A 22,997-nucleotide genomic window follows, 5' to 3' on the forward strand; every position below is an offset into this window, starting at 1 on the left:
TTTCTAGTAACATGTCTCTTCTGTGGTTTTTTGGTGGAAAATGCACATTCAGACATTTCATTTCCTAATTCAAAGGATAAAGGCTACAGAGACTTTCCTTTTCCCTGTACAAGTTAACCAACTGTTGGTGTCAGCAGGGAAAGACAGATGAACCCCATGGAGCTGCTGGTAGCAAACAGTCTGCTCAGCGAGCAGAAATGGTTAAAACAAGGCAGGACTTGCTTGCATTCAGCACGGAATAAAAAATACTGAAATGGTTAGACATTGTGCAGGAAGCCGTACACAACACGGCTGCTTGAAATACAGCCAATTTTGGCAGCATCAGCACAGAAGAAAGTTGTTATGGAAATAAAGCCTGGATGAAATGAAATGCTATGGGTGAATACCGGCTCAGCTGCAGCACGGCAATGATGCCACATCTAGTCCTGGGGCTTATATGGCCCCTGGGCACATCAGGGCTGCCACCATGGCTTGTCATGCTGCTGCAACGTCCACCAGTGCTCTGCTCCCCGTGGCAAACAGCCCCCACGATGCACACATGCTAGCACACAACACACTCACACTCATCCAGCGGTGCGGGGCGTGCAATGAGGATTAGGTTTCAGCGATGGCTGAAGGCGCTTTTCCCACCACATGCCACTGCTGCAGCTCAAAACTAGGTAGGAGCCACTTAAGGATGCAATTCCCCAACCTTCACCCCACGAGTTTGCAGCATTTTGCTTCTTCACTTAGAGCAGCTTTCCAAGACCACCCACAGCCTGGAAAACCAAAACCATGATCTGAGCTACAGCCTCCATCCATGAGAGAAGGTAAAAACCATCAAAGCACAGAAGCCCGATATTATTTCTTCAATGCAAGGGGGCAAAAACAAGGAGGCAAAAGCACCTTCAAAGCTGCTATGCAGGTGAATGACACATTATTATTGTTTTATTTGCAGACATTTGTCACGTTACGAAGAATACCCACCAAGACTCTCACTTTTGGCCACACACACAGCAAGAGATGGGCGAGGTACCCAGCCCAGCAAAACAATGAAGGGAGTGACAGGAGTTTTCACTACATGTGAAAAAAATCACAGTATCACAGAACGGTTTGGGTGGGAAGGGACCTTCAAAGTCCCTGCAGTGCAGCCCCCTGCCATGGGCAGGGACACCTTCAGCTGGATCAGGTTGCTCAGAGCCCGTCCAGCCTGGCCTTGGATGTTCCCAGGGATGGGCCATCGGGCACCTCTCTGGGCCGCCTGTGCCAGTGCCTCACCACCCTCAGAGTAAAATATTTCTTCCTTCTATTTAGTACGAAAGTCTAGTAGATACTAGGGGTTTTTATTAATTGCCTGGGGCAATAAAGTCAGCTGTCTATGAAGAGGAAGGACACTTCAAACAGATACCTGTGCTGATTAGGACTAGCTGCTAATTACCAGCCTTTACATGGAGGAAATGGATTTCCCTGCTGGTTTAAGCAGTCAGTCCTTCATCTGCAGCAATGCAAAGAATACTGCTACCCTCAGAGGTGCCTCCAAACAGCCTGGGAAAGGTGTGTATAAAAGTCCAAACTTCAAGCCCACCCAGCTGGACATAGCTCTCCAACTACTAAAAGCTGCCCCCTTTCTGGTTGCATCAGAGCAATCGGAGATAAGACACTGCTCCGTCTTTCAATACGTGGTTCTCAGCCTGGAAACGTCACTAGTCACTGTAATACATGATTTCCCATTCATTTACCTGATTAGTCAGGGCTAAACATCCCTGGAAGCCCTCAATGCAGGAAAATGGATGGTCAAGCCACAGCAACAGCAAAGGGGTTGAACACAAGGACAGCGATGGTTCCCACCACCAGTTCCCACCACCTCCATCTATCAGGAAGAGACAGGGGACACAGCACACACGTATACATCCAAGATCCCTAGCCTTCACTAACACTGCCTGAAAGCAAGAGAATTTGAAGACAAACATACCCCAAATGCTCTCCAGACCTAATTCAGAGTTTTTCCAAAGTCAGCTTTCTTTAAAGCAGTAATCTAAAGCACAAGAAGGGACCCAGAACTTATAGGACTTGTTTTCATAGTCATCTCTTCCAAAAACATCACCAGCAGCTTAAGCAAACCACGGCGCAATTTCATCTTCATCCCAGTGGCGAGAGCAAAACCAGTTGCACTGAAAACATGGCTCAACTGAGAGAAAAATACCCGAAAAATACCCAAAGCAAAAGAAGGCTGAGCCAGACCCTGTGAATAATTACCAGGGGTCACGCCAGCTCTAATCTCGGATCTGACACTAATTCTCCACATCGTGGAACAAGTCCCTCCACCATGGAAATCATATTTAACCTACTTCTTTCAGGATGCTTGGAGGATTAGTGTCCATAAAGCAATCTGAAGATTAAAAATGCTTTAAGTACCATAGTTTGAATTTAGCCTGACCACAACAAGAACACCCACAAAGCCCCAAAGCACAGCAAGCTCTAATACACTTCTGTATTGACAGAGCTGTGCAAGCTAAAAACGAACATGGCTATTGTACTGCATTGTTAGTGAAACATAAAAATGCAATAATTTAATTACCGTTGGATTGCATCCCTCCAAGTGCTAATGACAGTGATGAAAAATTGGGGCTGTCTAACACAGCCTTGAAAGGAATAAACAGAAGTTGTACACTGTGAAGATAAAAATTAGAGTGCTGCAGCACTGTAACAACGGGAAGAGCTGCCACTGAAACACCCTCTGACACCAGGAATTGATCCCATTTCAGCAGGATAACTGGAATTTGGAGCAGCATCACTACTGAGAGTGGCAGCAGATTTTCTTGTTGGCTTTAACTTGGGTTTTTCTGAATACCATGCCTGGCATTGTCACTCAATGCAAATATGAGGACAGAACTTTGGGGTAGTCAGACTTTCCCCTCAGGGAACCTGAAGAAGATATTAATTCATCATCCAGGCACACAAGACTGTTTAAGGGCATACTTTCTGTTTGCATTATCAAACTTCGGCTGCAAATGCTTACTTTATGCTGCAGCTGCTGAAGTCAGCAGCGACATAAGGACAGCTTTTCAAGGGCTATATATTCATCCGGGTCTTTTTTTTGCACTGTATGTTTCATAAATAGCATGGATTACCCTATAAACTGCTTTTTCTTTTTTTTTTCTTTTGGAGATAACTCACCATCCTTGGAGGTATTTATAAGATGTGTAGAAGTAGTGCTTAGGGACACAGTCGGTGGTAGGCTTGGCAGTGCTGGGTTAACAGTTGGACTTGATCTTAAAGGTCTTTTCCAACCTAAATGATTCTATGATTCTTTTTATACAGTAGCTTATACTGATGGGTGAAAGTGAGTTTTCTCACCAGCAACCTACACCCACATGGAATACATCACAGCTCAAAACCACGTTTTGGCCAGAACCACTCCAGAGCTGCTGTAACCCTTCTCCACCCTGGCACCATTGCAACTGTAAAGATAATGCTGCACCTTAATGCAACAAACTAGAGAAAGAAAACAGCAATATCCCATTTCAGCAACACCAAAGCCTGGTGTAACCTCACTCAGTTGTTGCAGGTGTCCCTGGGGATGTTAGATCATGCACAGCCCACCCAGGGTCTTAGTTGAGAAGATGCATCAGGGATGATGTACCCCTCAGCATCCATCCTGTGCAGCTTTGGAGCCGATTTGTTCACACACCCCTGGGTTTCAGCAAGAAGCCAGAGAGAAAATGCAGGCTCGAATCTCCCAGTGCTGTGGAAAAGCCTAAAAGTACCAGTTTGGCCCTGAATAGGAAAGGATGAGCATGTGGCATGATGCTCAAAGAACAAGGAATATGCAAATCAACCTTATCTTTTGTGGCACTCACCAGCAGCACAAAGCATTACCTTCCCTCCATACACCATTAGTTAACATGCGTATCAATCTACGTTTCTAAGCTGAGATCAAATACCACGGTGCAAATTAAGATGTCTTTGCAGAGGTCAGACACCTTTTATGCGATGCTCCTGCAAACCAGTTACTCCTCCTGTGAGAGAGGTGGGAGTCCCACTGGACCCGGCTCATTAAGGTACTTTCTCCCCAGATTGCTTTGTGCATCCAGCTGGAAATGCCCCTTCAATAGCAAGGAAAATCCTGCATACTCAAAGCTTCTGCAAAACGCTGTGCTGTCTCCAGTCCTTCCACCTATTCCTGAGGGCAGGCAGGAAGGACGACCTTCTCCCAGGATTTATGCTTTGCATACCCCATTGGGGAAAAATACAAGCTCCTCGGCTACGCTAAAACGAGGTCAGCAATTCTTTTGTGCTCTGTTTCTAAAGAGAGCAAAACACGCACCCAGCCAAATTTATTAGCTCTCTGGCATCCTGATGCTCTTGTCTGCACTGGGATCACACTACAGAGTGTCACTGGTTCTGGCCCAAACCACCTGCAAGCAGCTGGCCCCCGCAGAGCACTGCAGATGGAGGAGGTTTTGTACTGTCCCCTCCCAAAAGGCATCACACAGGGGCATGATTCAAGCAGACTTTCTTCTCACCAAGCTTGTGAGATGCTACGCCTGGAAGTTCAGCTCTGCTGGCACCAGCACAAGTCAGTTGATCTTCCACCCCATGGCAGTCCCAGAAAGAAGGTCCTTCCTACAGACCTCATCACCTCAACCATCATCAACCACTGATGCTTGTAGAACTCTTACACTACCATCTAATTAATTACAGTTTATACACATCAAAGATTTTCAGAAACCAGCAGGACCATTTACTTTTGAGTGCACGCTCTAGGTTCTCCGTCCTGAAGTCTCCAACACTTCCACCAAGTATGTGGGACAGCGACCACTGAACACAAGGTGGGCAAGGGCAATCCTAAGTCTTTGTGCTCTGATGCAATTATGAAGCTTGTAAACACTTTTTTTGAATGTTTAACGATAGCATCACAGCTTTCACACCTCAGAGCTTGAACAGTTCTCCTGCATCACGGCAGTAATTACGTGTCTGATGTAGCCTATTACAACTCCTTCCAAGTTGGTGATACTTCACACGCACAATCATTACTCTTAGTCAAGTACTGACCTTTCTGTATCTTAGGCTCTCCTATGCTAGTGCTGTCCCATTTTAAGTATTTATGATTTTCCTGTAAGAGATGTCTCATTTATGATTAAAGCTGCTAGGAATTAGCATCATTCTCATTCCAAACTGCCAAAAACAAAAAACCGAGAAACTTAAAAAAAAGGGGGGGGGGGAGATCATTTAGTTGGCCACTTACCACTTAACCTCAGAGCATCTCTGTCCCCTCCCCATAGCAGGGCAAGTAAGACAAGAGGGTCTCTCCTCCAGTCCTTGGGAATCTCTCCTATTTTCTTTATGCCACCTCTGGAGAAGTTGCATCCAGCTGCTTTTGGTCTACCACCAGCATGTTTATGGGACTGCACTTCCAAAACCTTCTCTCCTCCTCCCTTTCCCACTTCTAACTAAACAGAAGAGATGCCCCTCAAGTTTCTCCCCTTCCTAAATTCAGGTTATTGAGGTTCACTGTTTCTCCTCCTGACCCTTTCTTTAGGCTAGGGCTCCAGTTTTGAGATGGTACCTGCTGTAAAGCCGTGCTGAGCTTCAGCACAGATCAGCCCTGCAGCTCGGTGCAAACCCCCGACCCAGCCTCATTCACCAGGAGACCTAAACCCTTCCCTGCCATTAATATAACACAGCATTCAGCCTTATTTATTGAGCCAGTCTGATTCCTCTTGCATCTCTGTCGGGGGTTAATCTCTCTTTTAACTCCCACCCGCTCTCTCATTGTATGGTTTTAAATCCTCTTGTAAAGCTTTACGTTTGAAGTGCTATCAAAGGACACCCCCAACCATGCCCATACCTCTCCCCGCCTCTATTAGGTTATGGGCAGGGTCAATGCTGCAATTTTTGCTCTTTCCCAGCTCCAGCATCACACCCCACAGCAGAAAAGGCAGCAGTCATGGCCATGCACAGCTCCACCAGCACCTGTATTTCTGCAAGACACAGACCATCTGTGTCGCATGCTGATGTAGCCAAGCAGTGATTTTTACACTTTGACATATGCTTTTGCCAGTGCAATGCAAGACTTGGGCGTACTGACTTCCCACAAAAATGGAAAGCCGCTACTAAATAGTTACCCATCTGCACTCCAGGTGTTTGAGCATTTTGTGCCAGAAACAGCATGCCAGCAGCAGGGCTGAAAAGGGAAGACATGCTATTTCCATGTAACTTATAATTTAGGTATCACACAGTAGCTTCTGACCCTGGTTTGAATTGCATACACCAGGGGTTACCCAGTACCCACTGAGCTGCAGGTGAGACCAGCAGTCCAGATACACAGAAGCTGAACAATTCCACCAAATCACTCTTGCATTTCTTATTTTATTTCTTCTGCAAGAGCTATCAACAACACTGTGATGAGATCCTCATGCTGAGAAGGAAACTCCAGTCTAACCAACAGTTTACCAGAATACTTGCTTGCCCACCAGTGTTGCAAGGGTCAGTTAAGGTCTGCAGAGCCCTTTCACGTTCCTGGCAGAACGCTGAAATGGTCTACATTTCCAATTTAGCAGTTATACATGGATCAGATCAAGATATTTTTGTCTGACCACATGGAACAGCTTTGCACACATCATGCATCTGTGAAAGCATCAGCCTGATGGATACACAAGTGAATAAAGAGCGTGGCACTTCACAGAGTCCATGCACTTCTTCAGAGGCTTTTGCAAGTCCTTTATTACCCAAGATCTTTTTCACTTAAGATCTGAACATTGCACTTGTTTTGTATTTATCAGCTGACATGGACTGCTGCCACGTAATGTCAGTTAACAGGCCCACATATGGGATATAATGTTGATAGCACATCTGGATCTTGCCATGATAACTGGAAAACACATAGAATATACAAGCAAGGGGGTTAGGATGCTTTTGACATTTGATTTATGATTTGAGCAAAAGCCACCTTCACTACCTTCTCCCTGCTTTTGAAAGGTATTTGACAGCCTTAGGAAGGTACTCCTGCCTTTCTCCTGCCCTATCACCCATAGCAATATTATTCACAATCACATATCTTTATCCCCTAGTGCTGTTCAATTTTGCATTTTATTAAGTATAATGTGTGACTTTAAAAAAAAAAAAAAAAAAGACACTAAAACCCTCACTTGGACTAGCAAGTCCTGGCCCGTGTCCAAAGTGAACCCTATGGTACAAAAGGAAGAGACAGGGGCCAAAGACAGAAAAGCCACACAAATATAATCGCTACTATGGCACACTGCAGAGATCTTCCCAACAGACTCAGCTCAGCGCCGGGAGACAACGCTGTGTCTGCACTGACAAGCCAAGCTGGCTGAGGATAGCTGGGGAGAAGGAAAATGGGGCTGCAGACACAAACGGGAATATCTAACTAAATATCTAACTGAAGTCCCCAAAGGCTGGGAACAGGAAGCTGGTGTTACACTGTCACCATGCAAAATTCAGGCGCCTCCATGGAGCTGGCACTAACTAATGGGATGTATCATCAAGAGGAACGTAGGTCAGGGCAAGAAGTGAGGAACAACCCCTGTTCGTGCACAGAAAGCTGCTGGTCAGGCTGACTTCAGCAGAAACAAAGTTTCAAGCGTAATTCTTGCTGAACTCCAGGCTTCTGCCCACAGCAATGACACACAAGGAAATTAGAGCCACTTGCTGGGGTTTAGGCACACAAGGGTTCTTTTGTTCTTCTGTAAGAACAGCAAGAAGCAATCAGCCAGGGCACTGGCGGCTGTTCTGGCTCTCCAAGCAGTCCTGGATGTTCCCCCAAACAGTATGCTTTCCGGAGCGCAAATGCCTTCCACAGCACCCAAAGGTGTAAAAGGCACTAACACCCAACGCACCTCACCAGGTAGCATTAGGAGGACAGAGACAAAGACCACAGAAGGAGACAGTTGCACTGCGCTGCAGAAAATGTGTATCCCAAAGCACAAATTACTTCAAACCCCACACCCCCAGCTATTAGCAATCATAAGTAATCCATCCTTCCACCACCTCAACACCTGACTCTGCCACCTCTGGTAGCAGCACACGGAGCAAATTAACTCTATGCTGTGTATTTTGCCTAAACCAGTATTGTTTCAATGACCCAAGCACGCTCAGTCTCATACCGAGTATGCAGGGAGTTTCTAAAGAGCTGATCACTGCAAAAATTAGAGGCTGTCACATATGAATTTTAAGCACTTGCCTTTTTTCAAGCTGTTTTACATGCAAGTACTGCAAAGCAACTCTCTGCAAAGCACCCTCTTTGGCAAAATCCTTCATTTAGAGGAGAGTTTTAACACATGCCCAAATCATAGTAGGTGTTCAGATGCTTTGTGAACTATTTTGTCCCAAAAAAGGGATCAGATGTTGTTATACATTCTCTGCAGCCACTTGTCCAGCCCACCCATGGCTTTTTATCCTTCCCCCCCCCCCCCCCTCCTTCTTTTAAATTGGCTTTTCCTGATGACAGGACAACACCAGACACAGGACCCAGCAGAGCTTTACAGCCACCTGTGAAGATTCCTCCAGCCCAATCTTCTGGATACTGTTGCCTTGAGGGAGGTAAGAAAGCACAGGACAACTTCACTAACACTTGTACACCAGCAAATGTCTTAAACTCTGCCCTGACACCCTGTACCTACATAGCAATGGTACACCAGAAGCCCAGAGAAGTAAAAATCTAATCGTCTCCAACTTTTCTCATTTAACAATGAATCTTCTAATCGTCTCCAACTTTTCTCACTTAACAATGAATCTTGGACTTTGTGCCCCTTTTCCTTGCCATCTATGCAATGCCATTCAGTCATCTCCGTTACATCTTCCCAGTGTGCTCTAGGCCACTAATAAAGCTAAAATATACATATATCTATTATGCATTTTATGTAATTATATATGTATGTATGTTTATTATTTATTTTTTATATGTATGACCTTGCCTTCTGTACTGGAAAAGAGCTCTTCAAGGTGCCTTCATGGTTCCTGATTATGTCCTTGCCCTGTTTGTTCTATAAAAACATGTCACACCTTGCAGCATTCCTTATCCAGGTCTTCATGAAAAGGACAAAGAGTTTACCCTTGGAGGACCGCTGCAACTTCCCCACAGCACGGGAGAAGACAGCACCATCAGCCCACTCACAGGCGCTTGCTCCAAGTTCACACTATTTGCCTGTGGCCCCAAAAGAAGTCTTGAGCGTGATTTCAGCGATTTTTTTTTTTTTTTGAAGCGTTTATTAGCCCAGTGCAGTGTTTGATAGGAAGGAAGCAGTTCACTGAGAGTCAACTAATGAAATTCTGCTTTGCCACTCAAACCACACGAGTATTATCCTACGGACATATATGAAAGCATGAAAATAAAGAAGCCACTCATTACAAAACTTGGAGATGACACTCCAAAGACCAGACAAGCTCACACGGCAACAACTGCTTGATGGCTCCAGCAAGGTATTTACTCAGCACCTTTTTTGCTCAGTGATGCTGCAAATAACATCAGCTCTTTCCAAGCAGCCTTCCATGAAGAAAGCTTGTTTCACTTGATTTTCTTACTTACATTGAAGACACTATCATTCAAAGAAAACCAGAGAAATTCAAACAATGCACATCTACATTATTAATCTTTCTTCTGTGATGTGATTTGCATTTAATATTAGAATAATTCCATTTAAAAAAAAAAAATAAGCCTATATGTGCATATACATACACAAGCACACACTTGCATAAAGAAAGCAAAGCAGAAGGCCAGCTAGAGACCTGCTTGCCTGCACTCAGTCACATTGCAAGTTTGACCTTCTGAGATTGAAGGTTTGAGTTTTATTCCTGGTCTATCGGATGCACCAGACATAACACAATTTTTTAAAAGCCAAGACAATGCAAAACAAGTGATGTTTTTGCACCAGTTTAGGTTTAACACGCTCACAGACCTCCATCCTGATGGCTGAACTGCCCAAGTACCCATGCCCCACCATGCTCACGTGCACCACAACTGCCTAAAGCAGAGATCAGACAACACACCCCACAGAGTCAGTAATTCAGTGAAAATGAAAAAGAAAAAAGTACTTTCCAATGCACTACATCCATCACTCATGGGACAGGCCGTCCACACACCTGCCTGAGCAGCTCCACCACTCTCACTGCAGTACTGTAGAGGGAAAAGCCCAAATCAAACTCCGAAGAACACAATGTCCACCCAGAAGCTTTCAGATTGAAAATAGTGTGCTACATTTTAAGGCACTTTACAAATAACCAGGCAGATTCCTATAATCCACATTCCAATCTCCTCTCAACCCCATTTGAATCCCTCTTTTGTACCTGAGCCTGCAATTACCGTAGTATCATCCCAAGACAGAAAGCACAAGAGCAGCAGTGAACAGCCAGCATCTTGTTTAAGAGCTTTGAAGGTGGTTATTTCCACATCCCCCTGCAAAGAGAGGCGTCCTAACCATTCAGAGACAGCAGTTATCAATTACAGGTGGCTGTCAAGAGTAGATTTACTCTGATAAGGAGGAGAGCAGAGATGAACGTCTCTGGCTAGAGCTGTCTGTTAGCACACTGCCTGCAAAATTACACAGGAATGCCAGAAACCACCAAGTCTTCCCCAGCACAGCCTTCAGCAGAAAAGCAAGTCATTGCCTTGTATTTAAGAAACATGCCCAGGAAAATCCATGGGTCCTGTCCACGTCGGTCAGCAAAACCCTGACATCTTCTAAAAACAACTATGCAGCTTGCTGCTGAGCCACGTAAAAAGGACACAGTCCTAAGTCCTTCTCTTCTACAGACAGCTCCCCACATTTCTAAATTCTTCTCAAAGCAGTTTTGCTGAAAGCGCAAACACTTGCAGGTGGTCTGAACCGCAAGCCAGAGTCCGTTTGGGTACAATCCATCTGATCTCCGCCCATGGCAGTGCTCCTCCAGGTCATCTCTGGACTGAACTCTGGCTCATACTTGAGTAGAAATGCATCCTAACTCACTACTTAAAGCCAAGACACAGCAGAAAACAGGCTGCAGCCCTTGGTAAACAGTTCAGTGCTGACTCTTGCTATTAAAAGCCAGGGCCATATAAAAATCACAGATAACCCACAAGCAAATCTAAACACTATGCAAGTCCAGAAAACTGTAATAAAACGATCCCTGATGCAACAACTTTCAGCTTCCTCTCAAATTCTCTTTTAGATCGTGGCTTACCTAGTAAGAACAAAATCCTGTATCTGTCCTCAGCAACACCACAGACAGAAATAAAGTCAAGTCATACTAATTCATCTGGTGAAGACACTGCTTTGAAGGATCCAAGTATCTCCAAAGGATTTAAGTACCTACAAATATCTGCCAGTCACCTCCTAACTCAAAATCACAGCATCCCCATAAAAATGACTAACATTAAGCTCCTGGGTTTAGTCTGATTATCTCGCCAAATTATCTGAAATGTGGTTTCCTCCAAGATATTAAATATGACATTTGCAGAGTGGTTTGAATTTCTTCCAGGAAACTCATCCAAGCAGGAACAGAAGATTCCCTATCTGAATCGCAGTTGCACCAAGCCCATGAGCTACCAAGGACCACAGAGATCCCTAGCAGTCTCAGCAGCCCATTAAACAGAATTAATTAGAAATACCTGACCTCAAAAAGATTTCAGTGTAAAGCAGTTCTGCACCATGCAAGCAAGGCTGCTGCAAGAACCAAGTCTTACATCTCACAGAAAAGGGAGTGAGCTACAGCACCCATGGGTGAAGACAGCCACCATGACGGGGAGATGTCATACCAATCTAGGGATATAAAAGCATGATAGCAGACTCCCTGTTCTCAGCAGAGATGAAAATCTGGAAGTTTCATACTACTCTCCACAACTTCACTTTAACTGCGTATTTGCAGTATTTAACTGCATATTTACCTGCTTTTGATCCAACAGTTCGATCCGATCCCAATGCCTGTGCACCCACTCACCTTGCCATCTGCTTATAGGCTTCCTCTGCCACTGCAAAGATGTGAGGATCCATATCCCCCGTGTTTTGGTCTCTGTATGCATAGATGACATCTTGTTCATAGATTGGCATCTGTTCATATGGATTGATGGCAACTAGTACAATACCTTCAAAGAGATAAATAGACATGTTACAAACCAAGCACAGAGTTACTACTTCAGGCTTTTCAGGAACTGCATTAGTTTTTTTGATCAATATTCGTTGTTTTCTTAAACATGATGACTGGAGGAAACAAAGAAGAAAAAAATAAGGAGGACAAAGGAATGGGGATAGACTCCTAATTCTTATCTCAGCATTTCCTTCAAAGTGCTATGCTTCGATAGCAAGGCAATCAGCTCCCGTACAGCTACAGAGGCGGCATACAAAACTGTTGAAAAGAGCAAATATATAATCTTCATTGTGTGGAACCAGACTTTGCAGGGGAGTGAGAAGAGCTAACAGTGCCTGAGCCACCACTTCAGAAAAGCAGTACCTATGTAACCAAAGCTCTGCTAGACCCGAACAGATATCCTGGATTTTCCTCAGCTTAAATTCTGAGAAAAAGCTCATAACAAAGGAGGTACTCAAATCAAGATGAAATGTATAAGTCACAGGAAAGGAATGCCAGAGCCTGCATTAAAGCTTTAATGTCTTCCTCTTCAGCTCTGGGAATGCCATGCCTGCCCAGAAGAGGCAGTGAGCCCACGACTTACTGAGGGGCAAAGCCACTCGTGGTGCTACCTGTACGCTCAAGAGAGCTGGTCTGCACCCTGAAAAACTGAGGCACTACAAGTTCCACCTCCGAAGTACCTTCAGGTTTTGCCAGTTTAAAATGTTACTGTAAGGAGCTCCGGAAAGCATGTGGCTGGTGGGACTGGGTGCTGCATTCCCAGCACAGCCACGCTGAAGTTACAGCAAATCACAGGATACACAAGTTAAAGCGCAACGAAAGGCAAAGTTCAGCTAAGTCACATTACCTGCCTCTGTGGGATATTAACCCAACAGCTTCACCTCACTGTGCCCTGCTCCTGTTTGCCGCTCGGTTCTTTTAGGGTCATGCATCACTTTCCCTTAGTAACCAAAAACACACCTGCAGCCACAACGCAAGTCAAGCTGAAGGGCTGTAGTTGCCTCAGCACTGGCTGCCTGATAAGCACTTTTTGCCTTTTCTCAACTACTTTATAACCAAAGCACAAGGTATGCTGCACCAACACAGAGTTTTGTAGCTAAATCTACACTAGCTAAGCCCAAACAGCTAAGCCTAAACTTATGTATCTTCATTAGCTCAATGCTGTGCTCAGGATTATCATAAACCTTCACAAAAAGCTGCACTAAAGAAACCTCAATGATTTTGGATGAGAGCAGGCTGGCAGCTGACTGGGAGCACACATGCACCTGCAAAAGGCTGCAAGTCATGCCCGTAGTCTAACATTACATATCATTAAATATGTGAAGGAAAGTCACCGCTTACCAGCCACTGAGGCCACGTATTTCAAGGGCACTACTTTAAGAAGTCAGATCCCGCCAAGCTTTTCTTCAACAACCCTAAATTGCAACACTTAATCATAGCTGCACACACCAGCCTTAACCCTGCTACGCAAATAGTCCCATGCATTTTGCTGAAATCTTGCAACTCATCACTTAAGAGAATCATTAAGTCTATACCACTGCTAACAAGGTCATCTGGAGTGCCAGCAAGAGGGTTCAATATTCTTCAATGTAACTGAATAAAAGTGGCTGAATCACCTTTTTTCCTTTCTTTTTTTTTTTTTTTTTTTTTTTCAGGTTGCAATTTATTTTCATCCCTTTACAGGTAACTGCTGTCTTGACTGGCTTTGGCAGGCCACCCTTCCTGGGGAATGACAATGACAAACCCAAGTTCACAGCTGCCTGCCCTCCTGCTTTGAATTTGTTAGATGACCCCCAAAGTCATCATGAAAAAGAAAGAAACAGCAGTGCAGCAAGGGGCTTTTTTTGTAGCCTTTCAGAAAGAAAACCTGCTGTGGACATTCTTCAGTCTGATCACACCTTTCTGGCACACTGCTGTTCTCCTGTGGTTTGCTAGGTCCAACTTTTTCCCCCCCCCAGGCTGCCAAGCACACACAAAGTTGGCCTCAAACTCATCTGACAACACGTTACCACCAAGAGTTACATACATGGATCATGAGGCTCAGGAAGTTCACAATGCACCCACCCTCAAAACCCACCTCTGGTTTTCCAACCTAAAGCTTACTGGCACACACTCATGTTGTCCCACATGCCCCAAACTCACAGCCCCTGGCTTGTGGTCTCAAGGGGTTTCTTTGTGGACATGCTCTAACCTACTGCTTCCCAGGAGCTGAACGTGTGGCCTGGACACTCACCACAGTATGTATAGATGTGGTTGGACTCAAGGAACCTGACTTTGAGGCTGTGGAGGACCGCAGGCTCGTGCAGGTAGCTCAGGGCCGTTAGGTCATTCTCTCCCACCAGGATATCTGGATTGCGCAGGAAAGGCAGCTCATTTCCTTGGTCAACAGGATATTCATAGAGCTGAAAAGACACACACGAGAAACATGAGAACACAAAAAGTAACAGCCCCTTCAATGTCTTACAACCTATTCATAACTTAACTTATCCAAGCATAACTCCATCCTGATATGTATACTATAAAATACTTACACCTCCCACTCTAAATGGAATGAAAGCCCCTTTGAGCTAAATGCTATAGGGACCTGGCTGACATGCTACCAGGTGACAGATCATCCCCTTGGTATTTACCCTAGGCTTTGAGCTGGCCAACAGACAGTCCTGGTGGACACTGATGGTCCGTAAGCATCAACCTGAGCATACCTGAGTTGTTTTCAGGTCAGCCTTGGGGCTAATAGCCTTTAGCCAGCTCTGAGCAGTAATAGGTACCATATAGAAAATCACAGTTTCATCTGACCTAAGCATCTTCACACTCTTTGAAAAGCAGCTTCATTTCAAACTACACCATATTCTTCCCAACAGAGCAATTTTTAATTCAAGTTACTTTTATACTCAAAATCCTACACCCCTCCAGGCAGAGGACATGCAGAAGCACAGAGCCCCTGCTGCTTCAATATCTGAAGAGCCAGGTTATGCTGTTGAAACATATGGCTGCCCATATGCTAACAATTTTTGACTCATCCCCAAATGAACAGCAGACCCAAAAGCTAAAGAAAAAGCGTAATTTTCTTCCTTTACAGTAAGGGAAAACAAAAATGGCCTATAATACTGCTTCCCACAGAGTGTCTCAGGAAGGGATCCCAATGCTCAGCTCCCAGAAGAAGGGAGGAATCCCAGTGTGCAAGCAAAAGGGCATCACTACCGTTGCACTTGCACTGGATCGCTGCCCATGCAAACAGACCAAGAAAAACCCACCCAAGTCCACAAGAACAGGCTCAAGAGCTTCTGACAACCTCAGGCTTGTTTTATACTCCAATTCCATGTTGCCCATGCCAATTTTCAAGAGTCTGCACTCAGTCTCGCATCTTAATGGAAAACACACTAGGGATCCCTTGTGGTATTTAAAAATCAGCTCTTCATTCAGAGAGAGTACTCTTGCATACAGGGTACAGTCAGAAATGACAAAACCCATGAAAATTCACTTAAAGCACAAGGACAAAGGAGAAGCACTAAACAGTTGGGTAATGCACGTTGGCTGTCAGGAACAAAAGGCTTTCAACAGCTTCAAATTCCCCGAAGATACATATGCTCAGTATCTCCATCTGATGCACATGTGTGCCATTCCTCTTTGCTAAATATTTTCAGCCCAACATGATTTGGGTTCAGGCAGGGTTTAATACTGAAAAGCATCACACAAGTCTCTGGGAGCACCCACACTAAGCCGTGCTCTCTTGCACAACCTCAAAATGAGCCATTCCCGTGTTTCACCATGACAGCGACATGCTTATTAAGCTACTGTCTACAACACCTAGTAATCCTTTAATCAACTTGTTCTTTCATGTTGCTGACCCTAAACTCTGCTGTACAAAAAGGCCAGATCTTGCAGGACTTCTTAGCCCCTTTGGTTTCCAGGGAGATATCCATATTAAAGAGGAAAAAAGGTAAAGACCTATCCTGCCTCTCAAGTACTAGAACTGCTAAACATCTCAACCAGAAAAGAAGGATGGAGGGTGCAGTACTCAGCAATACATGCAGATGTACTTTGGCAGCCTAAGCACAGCAAGTGGTAGGTAAGAGCTGCTGTGGATGAGATGGGCACCCACCTGCACGCAGGCACCCATCTCTGCTGGGCACCCATTAGGGCTGCTCATGAAACCTGCCTCAGAGTCAAAGCCCGTAGTGCTTTTCACACCCTTCATAAGTTTCTTGCAAAGCCTTAAGCATTTGTGCTTGGTTTCTCTAAGGGTTCTATCTTCTTGCCTCAAGGCCAAGAAAAAAATATGTAAAAACCTGACACAAGGGTAATCCCTGTGGGATCTGATGCCACTGGAAGGCAGAAACAAGCTGCTGTGTGCATTGACTGGAATGATGGAAGCATGCCCATCATAAGCATCATGTCACTGAAGAAAAAGATATGGTCAAATGATGATTGATATGACTTCAAACAGGAAGTAACAGACACAGGATGGTCCAGGAGGTCCAGCCACAGGGCTACTGGACAGGGAGCCCACCAAGAACCAAGGGGCAGTGACTCATGGTCCTACAAGAACTGCCTGCTGTTTCCAAGGGACAGTGAGGTGGTATCTGTGAATCTCCTCATCTAGATTTATTACCATGGAGGGGAAAAGAGCATCTCCAAGAGCAGCACCATCCACACTCTACACCCTCCTCAGAAAGCTGTCCTGTGCTGGAAGGACAAACTGAGGACATCAAATACAGTCGAGGCTGACCTGGGAAGAGCCAACAGCACCGTGCACTGGGTGCAGATTTCAACACGAATGACTTTCTTTGCAAACCTGGCACATTCACATACTGCATACAGCCCATGCTTTGCTGCTCTGAAAGAAGAATTCTTTTGATGAACAGTCTAATCAAGCATCTCTCATTCCTGTTCTCCATCTTCCCATTAAGTAATATGGTGAAAATACTCCCCACAGCATCAAAATGGTTGGCTGGCAGGGGATGTGAATTACTCACTCTCCTCAGAGTCTTTTCAAATTGGAGAAAGTGGCTTCTATTAACTCTTCTAAGCAACAGACCAGACCATGCTCTAGATAATAAAGAAAGGCGTACCTGCTCAGTGAAGAGAGCTGGCTTAGGTGGAATTCTTCATGAAAAATATATTTATTCTTCGCTACACCAGGCACCACACATGGGAAATGCACCCCGTGGTGGGTATGCAGCACGGCTGCTCCCCACCCATAAGCCACCCAAATTTTGCAGCCAATGCAAATGCCATGGTTAACTACATCTGCAATCCCCCACCGTTAACCTAACAACCCACCACGTGAGGTTTTTGTGCAGGACAGAAAGCAGCTGCTCTTCCCCAGCCTCCGTCATGCTTTGGAAATGATTTATCACTGGCTGCACACATGCCATGAGCTGTGGCTGCTGGTGCATTTGAAAGCAGCACTTGCTAAAAAACATCTACATTTAAATGAGTTTTCTCATATCTGTCTTTTAGAGTTTTTAATTTTTTAAAAAATAGAGAAAAAAGGGGTTTAAATAAGATTATACTTAAAGAGGAAAAACTAAGGTGCAGAGAAAGCTGTTGCACAGCAGTCACTTCTGCGCTCTATGTGATTTTTTTCCATTGGTACCCAAGTTTGAGTAGATGCCACCAGCCATGCTCTTTCCAATTTGTTCAGCAGTAAAAAGCACAAACTGGTATTTCTAACATACTGCTGCTATTAAAAAAAAAAAAAATTCATTCTGATATCACAGACTATTACAGCTTTGCCAGGGGATGAAGACAGATGAGGGAGGTCAAGGGCTTTTCTCATAACCTACTATAACACAAGCGTCTGGGGAGGCAGCAGGCAAGGAAAAGCTGGAAGTGCTAAGGCAATAAACCACATTTTAAAATACTTCCTAAAAAATATGAGATGGCTCAGTCTTCTTCACACATCAATTCAAAGCTTTAAATTACAGAAAAGAATAATGATGTTCAAAAGCTTACAGTTTCATCTTCAAGTTTCAGATGGAGGCTTTTATCTCCTTCTTTGTAATCCTTGGTAATTTCTGCTGATCTCCAAACTTCATCAGGGTTGGGAATCCAAACCTTAGTGCTCTGGGGAGAGGGAGGAGGGGGGGCAGAGAAAGAAAGAAAAAAAAACTTAAACACAAGAAAACCTCAGGAAATTAAATCAGAAATAAATAATTCACCACGGATACAATTTCACACTCATTGTAATGTCAGCGCAGCTAAACCATTTATTTCAGTCCAAAAAAAAAATATTCTCATTTTAGGTTTGGGGGCAAATTATAGACCAGAAGTCTGATATTCAATCAGGCTTCTCCCGGACAAGGGGTACACTGGCTTCTAATCGATCTAACAAAGTAACATAGAGTCTCAAGGTAAATGTGGAATTTAATTTCCCTGGGAAAAAAATTAAACAGAACAGCCTTCCAGTGGCCTTTATGAAGTTACACAATTCACCCCCAGCAGACCGTACACCAAAGCGTATTTCTTTTGCACAAAACAACAACAGGTTGCTCTCCGCACAGCAAGCCCTAACCCAATCCTACTGCTGTGGAGCTAAGCAGGCAAAAGACAACACTAAAGCCAATTTTTTCAGTTGGAGGCAAAGCTGCAAACAGGCTTCAAGGTTCCAGGAAAATGTTTAGATGCAATGTTTAACCTTTTTAGCATCTCCGAAGTTAGGGCCACTGTTATGACTTCAAGGAGAAATCCCAAAGGCAGACCTGTACAGCCCAGCCAAAGTGTCCATGAAGGGACAAAATCCAAAAGCAAGTAGCACCACTCACATGTAACAAGATTATGGCGTTACTCAAGAGCCGCAACACTTCCTGCTAATGAGATTTAATTGCTTTTATGATGCAGAGATAAATACTCTGCCCAGACTGCATAAAAGCATCCCCCCCATGCAGAGCAAGGAACTGTTGCTGTGCCAAGACCTCCAGTACAACCCTCAGGAGTTGGGACAAATGCACTGCAGACCCAGCAGTAACCCTGCAACCTCCATCCATGTGTTTCCCTCACCCTCTACCTTTCTTTTTGCCAGAGCAGGCACCAGATTCCCTGCTCATGAGGCTGCCAGGGCAAGATCCTGACCAGCAAGGAAGGCAAAACTGCTCCATCTCTGCAGGGAGTCACCTTAAGCCAGGCTTTTGTTGCTAGACATGGACCCATAAAAGCCAGCCTGATGCTGGACTCAGCCAGCCAACACAGTCAACAGGAACCCTTCAACAATCACTTATTTATTGGCATTTGGGGTGGCATGTCTCCTCCCAACTCGTCCTGCTGATTGCAGTAAGAACTATATAAACTTACTGTTACACAAAACACAAAGCATTGGGGGAAATCCTAGCAAATCCAAGCAACACCAGTACCATAGCACCAAAGATGGATTTGGCCCTCATCTTAAAACCAAAACCCCAGCACACAACAGCCAAATAACTCTCATAGCAACCCAAGAGTTAAAGCAGAAGCAGCAGCCCACTCTACAGCTGAAGAGCAATAGATTTTTATATGTATCGCATGCGATTATTTTTAGAGCTGCTCAATAGCTACAGCAGCAGGAACCTTTAGATGTTAATGGAGCTCCACAGATGTATTGCTAGAACAGCAGTTTTATCATAGAAGGGAAAATAAATAAATAAACAAATAGATTTTTCTTAGCATATCACCTCTCACCCCATGAGCCTTCAGTGTTTTCCCTGCCACAAGGAAGGGGCCAGTTTGAGACCCCCAGCCCAATCGCCCCTGCCCCCTCCAGCAAGCAGTGTTGCAAGAAACAAAACATCCCTGCAGTGTAGTCAGAAGCCCCATCTTTGGCTGGACCATAAAAGGAGCAGGTGCAGCTGGCAAGATGGCAACACATCACTCAGCTTTCCTCACCCCAGTTTCTCCAGGCTCCAACAGTACGGGAAGGGCTTCACAGACCACTGCTGCAGCTCTCATCCCTCCTGCAAAGTGCCTTGCTTGCCTTTTCATCCCCATCCCTGCGGTTTCATCCAGTGCCAGTTCTCTCCTGGCAGAAGAGCTATCAAACACGTTCTAGAACTGCCCAAAATAGCCAAGGAACAGGATGTACCTGGCCCAAGGCAGCTTCAAAAACAAAATGTTGCTGGTCTTGACTGGAGTCATGCAAATTCACCACCTGTGCACAGGGCTGGGCTGAGCCATGGACCTGCCTGGACAGAGGGATGCAGAGTGCAGCACGCTGACCCCAAATGATGATGCCTGCGCACACTTTGGTGGATGAAATCTGGGTTGACCTCCAGCAGCAGTAAGAGGTCACATCGGCCCCTCGCGGCAACTCATCACCAGCCATGGCCAAGAGCCACCTAACACCCGGGTGAGATGCAAGGCTCTGCCACTGCTGGTGGAGGGTAGTAGCTCTCAGCACTCACTGCCCAGGGATGGACTTACAACGTGGTGTGGAAGACTTCACATCCCATCAGCCGCCCCGACCAGAAAACTACAGAATTTTAATGATAAAACTGATTTTTCAAAACTCTCTGTACACACATACAGAGGCAAAGGACCACACAGTACAGAAGGCAGTAAGATTGAAGTGTTTGCCAGGTCTCAGGAGCCCTGGGGTAAATTGTTCCCCAGCTGGGAGATCCCAAATGCAATTGCAGCTCCCCCAAAAACACTCCCCGCACCGAGCACTTCCCATCCTCCTAAGTAGCTGCAGGCTGTTAGAACAGGCTGTTATGAATGCATTTCCCCAAGCAGCTATAATGCTGTCATCTCGTGCGTGCATGCACACATACATCCAAAACGAGGAGCCCTTTTTTTTTTGCCTGTGCATTTTCACCGTCCTCCCCTCCTTGCTGAGAGAGCTCCAGCAGAGATACAAGTGCTCAGCCCTGCAGGCAGGGCAGGCGGCTACACAAACCCGCACCCAACCCTTCCCTTTCGTCCATAAATCCCACATACGTTAAACCATAGACCGCTGAAATAAGAGCACTTTGTCATCCATAGATCTTTACAAGGCAAGCTTTAATTAAAACCCGACAGGCCTTGGAGGCAACCCATGTTGGGGGCACACTGGAGCCCCATGCTATCATTGCCTGCCTTCCCTGACTCTTGACTTCTGTAACCTGCTCCCTCCAAAGCGACTTCACTCACCATACATTAGCCAATTATATTCACATGGATGAAAGCCACCAGGTCATCAAAACCATGTCCCCAGGCGGGTACCCATCCAGGCAGGAACAGAGAATCTCTGTGAACCTCCACTTCCATAATATCACCTCTAGAGTAATTACTCCACTTTATATGCCATGTCCTGGCTTCATTAGCTTTAACCATTTAACTTCTGGAGGAGCTTGTTATAAAGGGAAAGGGCAAGTGGGTCTATCTGGAAGTCCTTGGACCAGAGAATTAGCTGGACTTCAGGCTCAGGAGACACAACCCTGGCTAGACCACTTAACCTCCCGATACTCCAGTGTCTCCATCCAGGAGGACAGAAAGAAAAGCATTTCTTTAATCCTGCAGGACATGTTTGAATGATGTGTTAGCATTAACCAGAAACAGTTCAGCATGTCCAGCCTCTCAAGAAAAAAATAAAATCTGCATTTGTTTTGTTCTGTTTTTTTAAACCAGATTCCAAATAAAACCAAAGTGATTTGGTGCTCTTAAAGCCTCTTGCATTATTCCACCCAGCTTAAGCAGAAGCTTAATAAATTTAGTCCCCACCTTCTGATTTGATTTAGATTTTAGCAGGATGCTGCTGTGGATGCAGATTAAAACCAACATTAAATTAGAAGAGGCAGGTTTTGTTTTGCTGTTTGAAAGCCATTGGTGCTAGCCAAAGGCACTCCCGACAAACTCTGGGTGATGTGTTTGGTGGATGCTCCATCACATCAGGAAGGGATGCTGGTGTGCATGGAAGGAGACATGTCTGTATGAACTGAGTATAATCTTCCATTAAACTGAAAGAGTATAACCTTCCATTAAATTAAGAAAAGAAAAATGCTTAAAAATTAGCTATCTCAGTTTAGCCTGTTTGGTGGCTGCAAGTCTTCGTGGCAAGTTGGAAGTCAGCAAATCCGTCTTTATTATTATTGGATTTTAATCCCCTGAGTTATTTCAGGAATGGCAATACTCACAGCTGACCCTGAGAAGTTTTCACTGCTCCTGGGTCAAGGGCACTTTTCCAGGAGCATCCTTCCAACAGGACTGCAGCAAGAGGGAGGGCACGACAGAAAACCCACAATACTGTCAATACAACAACCTCCTGTGCTATTAGGAATTCAGTAACAAAGATTAAGATATAGTGTCTCATGACTAAGGTTCTTCCACATAGGTTAAGGAAAACTTATGCAAAGACTTCAGTAGCAACCAGAGACAGTGATGTACACCTTAGAAAAATCAAAGGTGAACACAAAAATGTGAACTAAGAATGATGTGAAGATTAGGAAAATTACCTAGATATTTTTCTTCATAAAGCAAGCACACTCCTACTTTTTCCCCTTTGCTCGGACTTACTGCCAACCTTATTTTACACTCTTAAAAGAAATAACATGGTCCAGTATTACTGGATGCTCCTGAAGAGGACAAAAACATACGAAAGAAAAACCAGCATGAGCTTCAGTCCTGGTTTCCCCAGAATACTGGCATTTATACATACAGCATGTGAATGGTTAAGCAGCTTGCTTTGAAACAGTCCAACCATCACCCTGCAGCTCTTACAAGCCACCTATTACTTAAAAGTTTTCCCCAACTTTGCTTTTCCCAAGTAAAAAAGCAAAACACACACTCTACCTCAAATTAAAAGTGATCATATCAAGCAGCACAACTCAGGGTTTGGATATAATTTTTCTTTTCCCTATTTGTTTTTAAACCACTATTTAAATGATCTCTGTGGAGTTATCTTTAAGAGACTCTTGCAGCAAAAAACCAGGACTCTCCTTGCAGCCACTGTACATGGATGCTAATAACAGACCTGCTTCTAGCTC

General features: G+C 44.8%; 1 protein-coding gene across 2 annotated transcripts in view; it reads right to left on the reverse strand.

Moving 5' to 3' along the window:
* The window catches only part of MYO5B (myosin VB), a 147,415-nt gene that overhangs the window by 100,058 nt on the left and 24,360 nt on the right, over nucleotides 1-22,997 (reverse strand). For both annotated transcript variants that reach the window (XM_040580477.1, XM_040580476.1), the window contains exons 2-4: nucleotides 18,022-18,132; nucleotides 14,297-14,465; nucleotides 11,917-12,061 (exon numbers count right to left, since the gene is read on the reverse strand). In XM_040580477.1, coding sequence (XP_040436411.1) covers nucleotides 11,917-12,061; nucleotides 14,297-14,465; nucleotides 18,022-18,132 — 425 coding nt within the window. The remainder of the gene's footprint in view (nucleotides 1-11,916; nucleotides 12,062-14,296; nucleotides 14,466-18,021; nucleotides 18,133-22,997) is intronic.

The sequence above is a fragment of the Falco naumanni genome, chromosome Z, assembly GCF_017639655.2.
Source record: "Falco naumanni isolate bFalNau1 chromosome Z, bFalNau1.pat, whole genome shotgun sequence".
NCBI lineage: Eukaryota > Metazoa > Chordata > Aves > Falconiformes > Falconidae > Falco > Falco naumanni.